The sequence below is a fragment of the Dysidea avara genome, chromosome 2, assembly GCF_963678975.1.
Source record: "Dysidea avara chromosome 2, odDysAvar1.4, whole genome shotgun sequence".
NCBI lineage: Eukaryota > Metazoa > Porifera > Demospongiae > Dictyoceratida > Dysideidae > Dysidea > Dysidea avara.
The window spans coordinates 33,529,067-33,544,231 of NC_089273.1; the positions used below are offsets into that span (position 1 = coordinate 33,529,067).

The 15,165-nt window shown below is 37.2% G+C and overlaps 1 protein-coding gene across 1 annotated transcript; it reads left to right on the forward strand.

Moving 5' to 3' along the window:
- Positions 1-2,225: 2,225 nt before the first annotated feature.
- On the forward strand, positions 2,226-5,102 carry LOC136247102 (ATP-binding cassette sub-family B member 6-like). The gene has a single exon (XM_066038720.1). It carries the CDS (start codon positions 2,358-2,360, stop codon positions 4,965-4,967), a length of 2,610 nt encoding a protein of 869 aa, XP_065894792.1. The 5' UTR covers positions 2,226-2,357; the 3' UTR covers positions 4,968-5,102.
- The last annotated feature ends 10,063 nt before the right edge of the window (positions 5,103-15,165 follow it).

The window sequence follows — 15,165 nt, forward strand, 5'->3', positions numbered from 1 at the left end:
TTGCGTACATCATTTTGGTAACCGGGCTGTATAGCTATTCAAAAGAGTTGAAGCTGGCTGTGTTGATATCCATGCAGGCAACCGAACTTTGTGCATTTATGATCACTCCGCTGCACACTACTGAATAGCTAGCAGTGTTTTAGTAAGCCGGACTACATTTGGCTGCATGTGTGAAGGGTGCCAATAGCTAGCCACCGTGTAGCACAAGCTTGCCTCATGCAGGTGTATCAGCAATGCATCAATAATGTTCAGGAGTTCATAATCTCATTAGTATATAGCTACCATGGCCAGGTAATGCAGTTAATTTGTTGTGACCGTGCACATGAAGAGTGTCTGAGATAGTTCATTTTACAGATATGTAGCTCATCACACTGGAAGGGTATAGCTACTACGACTTGATAGTAGTAGCTAGCTATGCTGTAAACTTTATTCATATAATGTGAAAAAAGTGTCAATTAGCTAGTCATTGATTTACGTTAAGGTGACCACAACACTGACAGCTTTGAAGTGATCAGACACATGGCTTGATCCTCTCAGTGCCATTGCATTCGCCCTGACTTGTAGCAATACACTGGACCCAATTGTAAGCCGGAGAGCTTGGATAGACCATAGACAGCTAGTATATTGTTTATACCTGTTCTAGTATAATCTATTCAGCATATGCCTATGTATTTATTAATTTGCCAAAATTTTTAATTGTTGATTCACAGTCAACAGGGGCAGATTTAGGATTTACAAAACAGGGGGGGGGGGGGGGGGGGGGGAGGAGGTTAACTCAACGTACTAATCTCTCATGTGAAACATACTGGAACTATAGAGGGGTCTGGGGGCATGTCCATCCCCCCAGAAAAATATAGATGCTAAAATACTGTAACTGGGAGACATTTACATATACAAATGCTTATACTGAATTTGCCTATTTAAATATTTTATATACTTCCCTTAAATTATAAGCTCTGCACTATTTGTTAATAAGTTCAGACAACCAACACCCTCTCACAATTGCACAGCAACAGGTACATGTTAGAATGTGATTGAAACGAAATTCAATAATACGAGATTTAATTGCATTGCCAGTGGCATGTGTATACCAAAATTCAGCATTGCCATAAGTATAGATGAATCAGTTATTAATGAAGGCCTTTTAAATAGACCAATGCACTTCATTGTATATATAAACACAACAGTCTTATCAGTGCAGACATGCAGATATGGAAAAATTCCATAGCAGAAGCTGAACCAACTATTATCTGCTGAATGTTCTATTAGAGTAGTTAGGTGATTACTTTACTACAGTATCTTAATCTTGTGCACCTCAGCAATACTGATCCCGGGCCCTTAATTGTAGTATAACCTTTAGCACAAATCTAGTGGTAATACCTTGAATAGATGGTTATATTGAAGATGGATTTTTCCGGGCCAGATCTCAAACTATGCCAAGACAAAATTATAATCTTCAGCATAAAGAGAGAGAACCATCATTAGTAACATGATGATGCATACAATACATTATTAGTCCTCAGTCTCGTGTGACCACAGTCAGATCAAGCAAAATGAGATCTTGTGGGCACGGCAAGAAGTATGTACATGTAAAAAATAAAATTAAAAAAAGACTAACAACAACAACAACAACAATACTTACAAGACTAAAATTAAGTTAAGTGCTCGGTTGATCAATCACTGTAATTCCTGGCCAAGAAAATCTTTAGTGAACATGTAAAAAGCAGTTACATGCAAGCAGCATTTTCGAGGATCTTTCGGATGGAAGATTTGGTGGTTACACAAAGTTGTACGAAGTCAACAAAATTCTTGATGTTCTGAATGGAAAAAGGTAGGTAGTGACCTAGCACACTAATTTCAATAATTTTCATAATAGTTTGGGATCTGCAGTTATGTGATCAAATTCCGCAAGTAGTTGATGATACTCAACCTTGTTTTGTTTTCTAGACCTAGCAGATTGAATGTTGTGTTCTGAGTCTAGAGGGCAGGTTAGTTCAAGTACAGCAACAGAGGGTTTGCCTGAGTGATCAAGTAAAGTCTAAAAGCGAAAGGGGGCTTCAGCCCCCAAAGCCCCTCTCCTAGATCTGCCCCCATGCAGTAGTGTGGCGCATTAGGTCGGGCGCCGCCAGATTAATCACAGCAGATACTTTATAACTAGGCAGAAATTTTCGTGGGACGAAACTTTCGCGAAATGTCTATATACGTGTAGCTATTACACTACATTTTCACGAAGGTATTTTTACTCGCGAAAGTTTGTTAAATTTCCAGATAGCTAGGACTGAGAAAGCAAGGACTGAGGTGTGGCGGCGAGCTGTGATGTCAACGTTTTAACAGTCGTTATCACCAGTTAATAAAGAATGCACTTCTGCTATCCAGGCGACTCGTACAGTGTACCCTGGCAGTCTGGTGGTTTCTCAAGATGTTTCCTAGAGACAGTCTCCTCTATATCACTTGGCGGGATCATCCTACTGTTAGGATTAGCTGTCATCACACTCAGCTCTCCACCAAAACTGCCCAAAGGTTTGAGATTGCAAGTCGCGAAATGGCTGGTTGTAGAAATTGTGCTATGTTTACTTTACGCGAGCACTTTTGTCGCTGATATTTTCATGAAGTCATTTCTAAAAGGAGACCACGTGTATGGAATAACAATTGTAGTTGACGCACTAGGAATAACTACTTGGTGCTTCACAACGGGGTGGATTTACTTTGACAGATGGCGGGCGTTATTTGGAAAACCACACAGGATTATAATAATGTTGTTCTGGCTACTTAATGGTCTAACACTGTGTCTAATGATAATATCATGGAGCAACCCATTTTGGTGGTGGAGACATATTAACCGCACAGACGTGTCTGATTTGATATTGTTTGTGCTGAGGATTACCATTCAGTTAATACTACTGGCTGGAGCTGTTGTACATCCATGCATGACACATGAGCGTTACGTAAAAGAGACTTCAGTTTTGTTGAATTCTTTTCAGAATCAGTCAATTGAGTCAGACATCACTGCTACTTCCACAAACAGCCAACAGAGTCAAGGTGTTATAATGAAAAGTGAAGGATCTACGTTTGGCGATATTTGGAAGAAGATTCGTTTGTTATTACCATTTGTGTGGCCAAGAGGTAAGCTATTTCTTCAAGTTTTAGTGTTGCTTTGTTTTTTAATTCTTGTCGCGGGACGTGGAGTGAGTTTGCTTGTTCCAATCTACTACAAGAAAATTGTAGATGAACTAACTCCGTCGTCCAGTGCATCTTATGGTACAACTACTGGTAATAAATCATTTGTTGGGTTAGACTTTACTCTGACGATCAATGAGAACCAGCAAGTAACATTTCCAGTAGAACTAATTATAATATACGTGTTTCTTAGGTTTTTACAAGGTGGTGCTGTGGGTTCAATAGGATTACTGAATAACCTTCGGGTGTTCTTGTGGATTAAGGTACAACAATATACCAGCCGTACAATGCAGGTAGATTTATTTGCTCACTTACATGCACTTTCACTGAGATGGCATCTTGGTAGAAAGACTGGTGAAGTGCTGAGCGTTATGGATCGTGGAACAAGCAGTATTACTAATTTACTAAACTATATTATTTTCAATATTATACCAACGTTTGCTGATATCGGAGTTGCTGTGGTATATTTTATTATTGCCTTTGATGCATGGTTTGGGCTCATAGTTTTTGTGACAATGGCACTATACCTTCTGGCAACTATTGGTGTGACAGAGTGGAGGACAAAATATCGACGTGACATGAACGAGCGTCAAAATGATATGAAGGCTAAAGCTGTTGATTCATTGCTCAACTTTGAAACAGTGAAATATTATGGTGCTGGAGATTACGAAGTAGACAGACTAAACAAAGCTGTCTTAGCCTACCAGGATAGTGAATGGAAGTCTCTGGCAAGTTTAAATATACTAAATTCTGCCCAGAATGTGATCATTACCATAGGATTCCTTTCAGGTTCATTACTGTGTGCTTACCGTGTTAAACAAGGTATCTTGGGAGTTGGAGATTATGTGTTGTTTGCGACATACATTTTACAGCTCTACCAGCCACTAAACTGGTTTGGTACATATTACAGGATGATTCAGCAGTCTTTTATTGATATGGAGAACATGTTTGAGTTATTTGATGCTGAGCAGGAGATAAAAGACCCACCAGATGCTGGGCCAATCACGATATCTGCAGGCCAAATTGAATTCAAGGATGTTTTCTTTCACTATACCCCACAAAAACCAATTTTACAAAACATCACTTTTACCGTAAAGCCAGGAGAGACTCTGGCCTTGGTTGGGCCCTCTGGAGCAGGAAAGAGTACAATCATAAGACTCCTCTTTCGCTTTTATGATGTCCAAGGTGGCTGTATACTGATAGATGGTCAGGATATAAGAAATGTCAAACAGTCCAGCCTTCGTCAATCCATTGGTGTGGTCCCACAGGATACAGTTCTATTTAATGACAATATCATGTACAACATCCGCTATGGAAAGGTTGGTGCTACTGATGAGGAGGTCTATCAAGCATCTGAATATGCTGACATGCACGAGAGAATCCTGACCTTCCCACAGAAGTATGGTACCCGAGTTGGAGAGCGCGGCTTAAAACTGAGTGGAGGTGAGAAACAGAGGGTGGCTATAGCCAGGACCATCTTAAAGTCTCCTGCTGTGGTACTGTTAGATGAAGCTACTTCAGCTTTGGACACTGAAACAGAACGGCACATACAAACTTCACTGATGAAAGTGTGTGAAGGACGTACGACTATAATAGTTGCCCATCGTCTATCAACCATCATACATGCCAACAAGATCTTAGTAATACAGGATGGTAGGATAGCTGAGCAAGGTGGACACGAGGAACTATTAACTGCTAATAGCCTCTATGCTCGTATGTGGAACCAACAGCAGAAGAGTCTAGCTGATGAAATGAATGTTTCTGGTAACCTTGATTCAGCAATAACATAATGTAATAGGTTATATTATATAGATCATTAGAGTATTCATTATAATTATTGTATATTATTGTATAATTATTATTTTCATATTATTTATGTTTACTAACTAGAATATTTTCCATTATGAATTTTTCTAATAACGTTCCACAGTCTCACATACTGAATTGCAGTTATCTAACTCTACTATTGTCCTAACTCCAGATGCTAGCTATTCTATCTTCACAGATCACTGTGTGATCAAGCTTTTACGAACCTTTTTGACATGTACATGGCTTTTATCACATGTGCACGCATTAATGAAGTCATACATGTATACACAGCCTCTGGTTTAATATGGATTGGGGTGTTCACCTTGTTCTATATCAATGCATGTACATAGGTGTCACCTTGTCATGTAGCTACTGGGGAATATATAAGTTGCATGTGGACGTATAGAGGAAATGTAAAATGCATGATACTAAGTCAACTCATCTTGTAATCATCACCAAACAGCATACATGATACGTACCGTATGCAAGGAAATTTAGACATAAAAAAATTTGATAAATTCAGACTTCAGCAGATTTGACGAATAAAATGTTGACGAAAATCAAGAAATTGTAGGCAAAACCTGTACTTTTAAGGGCGTTTATAAACATTTGACGAATTAAACCGATTCATCAAATTTTTTTGACATCAAAATTTCCTTGCATACGGTACACCATTAATTACTTCTTTTTTTAAGTTTATAGCTATAATATCGAACATGCACATTTTTGAGTCATGTAACCACCTGCATGCAAGAATTGATATTATTTTTTGATAAAAATTTTGGTGGACAAAAAGCCAATAGCAATAATTATGCAATAATAGTTATGAACATAATTTTTTGACTATTGTAACAGAGCAGTTAGAGAGCATTAAAGGTTAATAATAGAGCATTCACCATGTCCATAACATTTTAATGCAGCAATAATTATCTTGAAGTTAATACTGATGCATTGTTGGCATTAACCTGTGATCCCTATGATCAAACTTGGCCAGTCAATGTCACTGTGCATGTGCCCAGTCATAACCATGGCCACTAAAAGATTAGTCCATGCAGCTAGTCTTGTGGTCTATCCTTTGTCATCTCGACTCATCTGTCTGCATGACAGCCAGTACTATACTTAGTCATACAATTGTAATTCAGTGTATTGCTGCACTACTTAATTTGCATGGAACACTGCTACATGTACATGGGTGAAATGCATGGAAATAAATATTATGCTTATCGTACATATCTGTACAAGGAGACAGACATGCCATTTGTAATCACCGCATGTACAACTATAGCTAGTTGTCTCATTAATCCAATTATGCAGCTGTCTGAGTTCTAGTACAACTGCATGTAGCTAGATCCCCTTGAGAGACAGGATTAGTCCAGTCAAATATTAATCTCATGATCAACCTTTTAAGGATTGTTGCCAACCAATACCAACATCAAATAAATGAACCAGTAGCTACCTGGTTATTTTCATTTGATAAAGACTGAACTGTTGTGGTCACTGTCACGTAACTAAACCACCATTGGAACGACACAAGGCCTAAGGTGGACTAAAATGTGCTTAAGTAAATGTATTTAAAAAGCTTAATAATTTAACTGGCTCTAAAGCTGATTGGCAGATAGCTAGGGGACCACCCATATGGCTCACATTTCATTAAATTATGGTCAAAGGAGTGGTTATGACTTACAAATAAATTCCAGCACGTTGACTTACTGTGTGCTATACTGCCATCCATGCTTAAACAATGCAGCGATCATGCATACACTTATCTTTATATGGCTTCCAACTATAGACCTGTATACACATCATGTGTATTGTACATGATATAGTCATGTTTAAGGAATGGACGAAAAGTTTGTGAAATAAGAAGGGTATAATATTTAATCACCATTTTGTTCTTTTCAACATTACACATAACAGAAGCCAAAATGTCTTCTATAAGTTCTACGTAATTTGGACACAACTATAGTACGTACGTATTGAGCTGGATCCTCAAAAACAGTTAATAACTCCTGGATGCTTGAAATTTGGCACACACCGCTCAACCCACTAAAAATCTTACAAAATTTTTCGTTCAAATGTCTGACGTAATATTTACTGCCAATCAAAATTTTCACCATGCATTTCCTATGGGGAAGCCATAAACATCATTACATTCCTTTCCTGATCTTGTAATGGAGCCAAACTGTGCATGTCTGTTGTTGACACCTTTATTAATCATCTGGTTGGCTGAAATGTTTACTCTTTTGAGAAAAAATCTACTTTAAACTTTTAGCTGTTTTTCAGGATCCAGCTCAACTTGTACATACTATATAGGGCTCAAACTAATGATTATTCTATTAGGCCAGGCAAAGTTGATTGTTAGATTCCCATTTCAAGATTTTCAAAATATCACGCGGGCGGGAGGCCATTATTCATTATTCATTATGGCTAAAACCTTGAAGAAAACAATAAAATAAAACCACCATTACAATAATGAAATCATTGTGAATATTTGAAAATCCATGCGGTGAGAATAGCCATATAATGAAAATTTTGTAGCATTTCTATTAAGCCATGCGGGCGGAAATGGGGAAACTAACAATCAACTTTGCCTGGCCTTAATTTGAATATTCGAATATTTGAATACCATTTCTAGTATTTGAATATTTGTTTCAAAGGAAATAAATAACATCAGTGTGTAGAGTACATGGAAATTCTTGATCCTACATAAACATATCGATGACATAAGTGATCAAATTATGTTGATTCTATTAAAGATACATCTTTGAAAACAGGTTTATTGATATCAGATTACTGATATCTTGTCCATACCAATGCTGAAAAAGAATATTCAAATATTCGGTAATTCTGAATAAAGAATATTCGAATAGTAAAAACCACTATTCACTTGAGCCCTATACTATAGCCCTTAAATGTCCCACAGCACAGCTTAAAATTGTGATCATGCATTTAAGGTTTAAAGTTAATTTGGTACACAGTTCATAAAGACATGAGGCGAGGTTATCCCACATGGCATTATACTATCAGATGGATGACCTTATCAACACAGCCCTTACTGCTGACTATACAGAAATGTTATATGCCCAGGCCAGCAGTACTGATACATGTAAATTAATGTATGTAGCTATATGATTCTACTGTAAGGAGTAGCTTTGTAGGAAGGGACCGGGGTAGGGACCCGCCGATTATGCTGGCATAATTATGAGCATAATAGGTGTCTGAAAGCAATGCTAGCATAATAGGTAGAATATTTGTGTAATAGTATGAATTCTTGCTTATCAAAATAGCTATCACTAAAAGATCGATATACTCTAATAGAACAATCATATAACTGACTGTTCTATTAGAGTATATCGATCTTTTCTGTGATATACATTTTGACAAGTAAGTTATGTGCTTCAGCCACTTATTATTTATCCATAAACTGGAAATTATTACTAGAGCATGGGAACTGAAGCATAAATAATTGGGCATAATTTGAGCATAATAGGTAAGTAATGAGCATATATTTAAGCATAATAGGTAAATTTTTGAGCAGTGCAGCATAGCATAATAGGTAAAATTATAAGCATAATCGGCGGGTCCCTAGACCGGGGGCTATATGATGTGGTGTATGATTTACGTACAATCATGCCTGCACTGGTATATACGTAGCTACTCCACCATTAAGCATAAAAATAAAGATCAATCTATATAATTATCTCTTCTTGTCAGTCCTCTGAACTGTTCCATTGTGCCAATCATCCTGCCTGCAGGCTAGCTATAGTCTCATGAGAGAGAGAGAAACCCATATATTTTTATGATGAAACAAATGAACAAAAATACTTTAATTTTGGTGCCAGTGATTAAGGGAAGAGGCTCTAGCCGTAAAACACTGTCATTGGGATTTGAGATAATCTCACATGCAGTTTCTAGCTCCACTCTCTACCATTTGAACTAAATTCCACTTATATAAAACACCTGACAGCAAGTTTCAAGAAACATTCAGTTAATGTTAAGAGTCATAATTATTATGTAGCTATTTTTTTAAGTGACTCCAGAAAAGTATACTAAACAACATGAATGCAAGTTACAATGCAACATTGTTACAGTAACCACATTTCTAATATAATACGGCTATTAACACAATGTTTGTACATGCACACACAGGCAAATGTATATGTCATAGCAGCATAGCTATAGTAGCTCCAGAGCTACGTATAGTTGTCTGTACATGTATAATAAAAGCGCACGCCCCTGTACTAATTGACAAGTATTTAGAGAACGAAGGTTAGAGTACAAGATAATATTCCGACTGCCACTGCTGCTTTACTTGACGAAAGGAATACTGATCTGCTAAGTTGTGTGGCCAAAAGGTAACCTCTTTCTTCAATGTTGTCTAGCTAGCTATATTGTGTAACCCCTACTCTCGCCCCTAGTGGAGTTTATAAATCTAGCCAGACTAATTTACTTCTCGGACTACTTCTTTAGATGAAAAGGTTTCATAACCCTAAAAAGGTCTCGGAAAAAGTAGTTTTTGTGTGTTATGATGTAGGATTATATCAGGGATTGTGATTGAGCACAAGCTATGGGGGAGGGTTGGGAGCGGCGGCTTGCCCCATCCCCAGCAAAAATACGTAGACTATTATATAAGATACGTATTATACTGGCTGGTAGAACTTCATTTGGTGACCGTGACATCTTAGTCACTAAAAACTGCATAAATGACACAAATTTTGTTACTAAAATTTTGGAGTTAATTTTATGCTGAATTGAGAACCTTTTTTTCAAGAGGGGGTTTGACTTCGGAACCTCACTCAGCAGTGCATGTCTACAAGCCTGTTTAGCTGATTCTTATGGATAAAATAACTTCACCGCCCTGAACTGGCAAAAGAAAAATAAAACAGTTTGCAGCTGAGCACGAGATTATAGTTTAATGTTTCGCATAATGCATGTTGCATTGATGATGCTTGAGTGCAACGATTGAATTGCCTATATAGCTATTTTATTTTACTTTTGCATAGGAATGGAATTCCCTCACCCCCATTACACACACACAGATACACACAGACGCACACACTCACACACACACACACAGACACACACACACACACACAGACACAGACACACACACACACACACAGACACACAGACACACACACACACAGACACACACAGACACACACACACACAGACACACACACACACAGACACACACAGACACACACACACACAGACACACACACAGACACACACACAGACACACACACAGACACACACACAGACACACACACAGACACACAGACACACACAGACACACACAAAGGAAACTGGGTACAAGACTGGCACAAGACAAGCTAAAACCTAGCTGGCTGGGTCTGAAGTTGAATGGCATCAGTAATTGTGTTAATCTTATCAACAAGACCATTTTCTTTTGTAGTATGTGCATGTGGAAGAAGTTCCTGTGGTCCTGTGAACGCACAAAAGAAAAGTATAGTGGTCTGGCTATACAAGATGTTGATCAATGTCAAACATTTACATAGATAAAAAATTATGTAAATCTACTGTGAAGATATTCCTCACCCTACAAAGCTTGTGCTGCAGCAAGTGCATGCATATGTATACTGCATTTGTGTATTATAGCTTGAAATGGTTTAGTCTAGCCTAAGTGCAGATACATGTAGCATGTCTGGTTGTTTGAAAAGTACTCCCAGACAATATTGCCAAGTGTATTGATGGTAATGTGAGGCTGGCTTCTGCATGGTGATAGGAAATGTAACCATCATGATACTTAATTTTTAATATTGTCATACTAAATAATAAACTTATTCAATACATGATAGATACCTGTTTTGATTACAGATGAATTCAACACGACCTCTGGTTGGTAATGATTTATTTTTATCATTGATTCCTCACTTCAAGTCTGATATAGAGACCTCCTATGTGACCAGAGAATATCAAGTAATGTTTCATTACTGGTTTAATCCTGATAAGATGGAGACATTATTAAAAGTGATAGAGAATATTGAAGCCTGGGTTGTAAAGGATTTTGAAGATAAAAACTATAGTATACCATATTGTTACTGTGGTGAGTACACCTTCACCGTTGTGTACCTAGAGATGTTGGGAACAAGGTATTATCGTCAAGAAATGTCAGACTTGGATGCTGCCACTATTCTTCATGACAAACAGCCTTTTATGATGATAGCTAATGCTCTTGTATCCTGTTACAGTGAAGATTGTTGGTGCACTATTGTTTAAGCCAAAACTGTACAACTACGCATGTGTAGTTACAGTATTGTAATAATAGGAATGTATAGAAATTATTTCTTTAAAAATGGAACAGTAAACCTGAACATCTGATAACTATATCCAATGGTCACATGCACCAATTGCAAACCATGCTTGCCAAACCATAAACAGACTATTGACGGGAGCTCTCTTGTGGTAAAGTACGTATGTACATACGTGATGAAAACAGGTAACATGCACAGTAACAATTAAGTAGTGAGTACTGTGGCAAATAGTGAACATCACTGGAAATATATTCATCACGTATGTACTAGCCACACCCCATCACATGACAGATCAATATCTCGGTGCAAATATAGAATATCTCTATTCTGTACCTTTTATTATTATTATTATAAAGTCAATTAAAGTGTAACGAATGCTAAAATTTATGTGGCCATATGTAAAAGGGTATGTCACCAAATGTGACAAAGTAAGCTAATTTTATGTGCTATATATTCACAGGCCCAATCACATATAGTAGCACAATGGGAGGTACAGAGATATTTACTTGCAAGGATGGGTACAGTACTTTGTAACATGCTGAAGATGTATTCTCACAACTACAGTAGTTTATGGTTTAATGGTTGTATTATTCCATCACATTTATACACTACCATTATATGAACTACAAACAGATGTACTGCATATGTATATACTGGCTGAATTATGGACTACCATTATATGCATTGATCGATGGTAGAAAGTTATACTTATAGGTGTAGTGCGGCATGATTTAATACAGTGAGGATTTGCACATTAACTAAAAGCTTACCACAAAAATAAAACTGTCATATATATTATTATAATGTTCAATCTTCCCAAAGATACAAGTATTATTTTGTAATGGATTGAGCAGCGGTTTGCACAGTTATCATTGTATGGTAAAGGTATGAAGAATAAAACCACAGTTTAGACTTTAACAGAATTTGCAATCGAACTGTGAATTTATCAATAAGATCAACTTTTATTTGTTTTTGAAATATGCACACTTTCCGCTGAATGGGTAAAGAGCTGTGTAAGGGGAGCTAGCTTGTTTACATTATTATGCATTTCCTAGAGAAGATCTACCTTTTAAAGACAGTGCTGTAATCACACATGTATCTTGCTTTCTGGTGTCAAGCTACGTACATTTTCTGTGTAAAGCTGAGCCTCTATTCACTAGGAAGGGCATAATAATTCAGTTTGCTAAGCAGTAAACAAGTAAACTCCTGTCCCTTGCACTCTTTGCCCATGCAATGGAAGCACTACATGCAGTAGCACCTCGGGAAGATTAAACCTTTTTTTACGAATATTATAACAGCTTTTATTTTTGTGGTAAACTTTTAATAGACCAAAGGTACCAGGTCACTTCTAGGTGATGCCCCTTCTAAAATCACTTAGTGCATCCTAAAGGAGCCACTGTACCAAGTTTGGTGCTATGGACCACTATCATGATTTTTTCAAAAGTGTGATGTAACAGACCAGACTATTATTGACAAGGTAAACAAGGAATAGGTAATGTCCATGAAACAAATAATTGCTAGTACAACAGCTATGCACTGAGTGCTTGTGCTTAGTGAAATCCACCAGTATAATGAATAATCTTGACACATAGTGTCAAATTTGGTGTGTGACTTCACCTTGAGGCAATTGATCTGAGTAAAGGTTTATGTTTAATATAGCAAGTTTGGTAAAGTGTGCATAAAGGACTAAATTCTGATTCTAAACTATTTTCACAAGAAAAATTGAAGCTGCAAATTTGATCAAATTTTGAGGAATGTGGTCTGCTCTAACTGGCAGACCACACTAGCCTGCACATTGAAACTGCACTGAAAACTGCACTCACAACTCATAGCTAGCTATATAGTTTTGGAATTGATTGAAACAAATTTGATCAAATGTGAGAATTAAGTGTGGTCTGCCTAGCTTTATTACATTATTATGGTGTGCTTTGGGGAAGGCACCATGGAGCTGTGTAAAAATCTTTTTTTTAATATACTTATACATGTGGTGTGCTGGTTTTCTTGGCTGTATGACACACTAACATGTGTCTTGATGCAACAAGTTCCTTTGTTGCTGATTTATAAAGTTTCCTGAATTCAAAAGTTTTACAATTGTGATCTACTTTTATTGCAAAAATCATATACCATATATGTAATGTCTTGCTATTAGTACCTGTGCAGCAAATAAAATTATATGCAACCGGGCCTGCAAAAATAGTGCTATAATATACACTTAATATTGTTAGAACTTCTATGACTCATAACATCTTATGCCATCAGACTATAGCCACATGCAATTTACAGCCCCCATTTAAACATGTATATAATACAAGTTACAATTGCAATATACCCATTGGATGTAGTTTGTGCCCACATGCTCGGCTACTTTCACAGGTTCATGCAGTCACAAAGTAGAGTTGTGTAATGCTATTGATATTAACCAGCTAGTGTCTTGATGCAAGTGGCAATGCTCTACTCCAAGATTTGGTGTCGCAATATAACTACATGCATATAGATAGTTGATGATGCAAAGTTTGCATCTTCATGTACAAAATTAATTATGATAAAGCCAAACTTTATATGCACATTAGCTTGGTTATTTCATGACAGCCATACCATGTGTGGTATCAATGCCTAAAATATAATTGTGATATCCCAACTATGATATCATGATACGCAAACTTAGTTAAGATGGTATTGCACAGCTATTATAACTACAACTATTTGCCAATTATTAAAGCAGCCGTTTCCCTGTACATTTTGTGGTGTTATCTCTTGGATTCAAAGTCAACCATCTTAGCCAAGACTCAAGATTGTATTATATTATATTATTAGCCATCTTAGTCAAGACTCAAGATTGTATTATACTATACTAGCATTGTTACCTGCCCTACGTGCAGGTATGGGTTATGTATGATTTGACTGTAATATTTAAAACCAGCTCAGTTATTTCTATCCCATTGTGCAGACAAAACAAAGAAAAATGGCTGTTTAATGGCTGGGAATGATAGGGCTTGAGCAGCAATATAAATGCAATTTACAGCATATTTCTGAGGTGTGAATAAACACAATGTATTTGCTGACAGCTCAGAAATGTGCAATTATGGGCATTTTGTAGGGTACAAACAACTAAGGTCACATGGCACATAGTTTTTGTGTTAGAAGACCCACCAAGAGTAGTGTTATTGATACCTTGGCCTTGGCTGTACCTTGGCCTTGGCTGTACTGTAGCTTATTACAGACAGGGTTATAATGCCAGAAAAATTTTTGAGGTGGGTATCATATTCACGTGACATTCAAATGATCTAATCACGTGCTAGTAATTGTCCTCCAGCAGCAAGTATGACCTCAAATGCGCTTGCATGGGTTCAAACACAGTGTAACCTCAGTCAAAGTTGTCTTCAATCTCCCATCAAAGGTGGTAAATAGCTGATTATCATCACATCCTTTAATAATACTACCAACTCCATTATCCATGTCAAGCAGCAATAAATCATACTATTACCCTTATCACCCACATGCAACATTAACACTGGATTGTGCACCACAAAGTGTGGGCTACTGTCATTGAACTTTAACAACACTTACAACTACATACACCAACTACTACCTAGGTAACTACAAACTGGAGTGGGGGCTTAGCAGCAACTAATAATAAAGAAAAATAATAAATTTGGAACTGTCCAGCCCTAGACAGCCCCAGGAAAAAACCTGGTAGGCCTATTATTGTTTTTTTTTGCCTACCAGGAAAAACCCAAAAATACTCCACTCGTGTGTGTATGCACAAAACTAAGTTGTCCAAAAAACTCCAGTTGGCACAACATTAACTACTGATGAATCCACCTACAGAGATAGTTAGGAAATCACGCTAATTAAAACATTACACTGGGAGGGTGGGCGGATACTCCACTTGTCTGAACAC

Excerpts from the sequence above, each read along its gene's own strand:
- LOC136247102 (XM_066038720.1), top strand. The coding sequence starts at position 2,358 with ATGCACTTCTGCTATCCAGGCGACTCGTACAGTGTACCCTGGCAGTCT.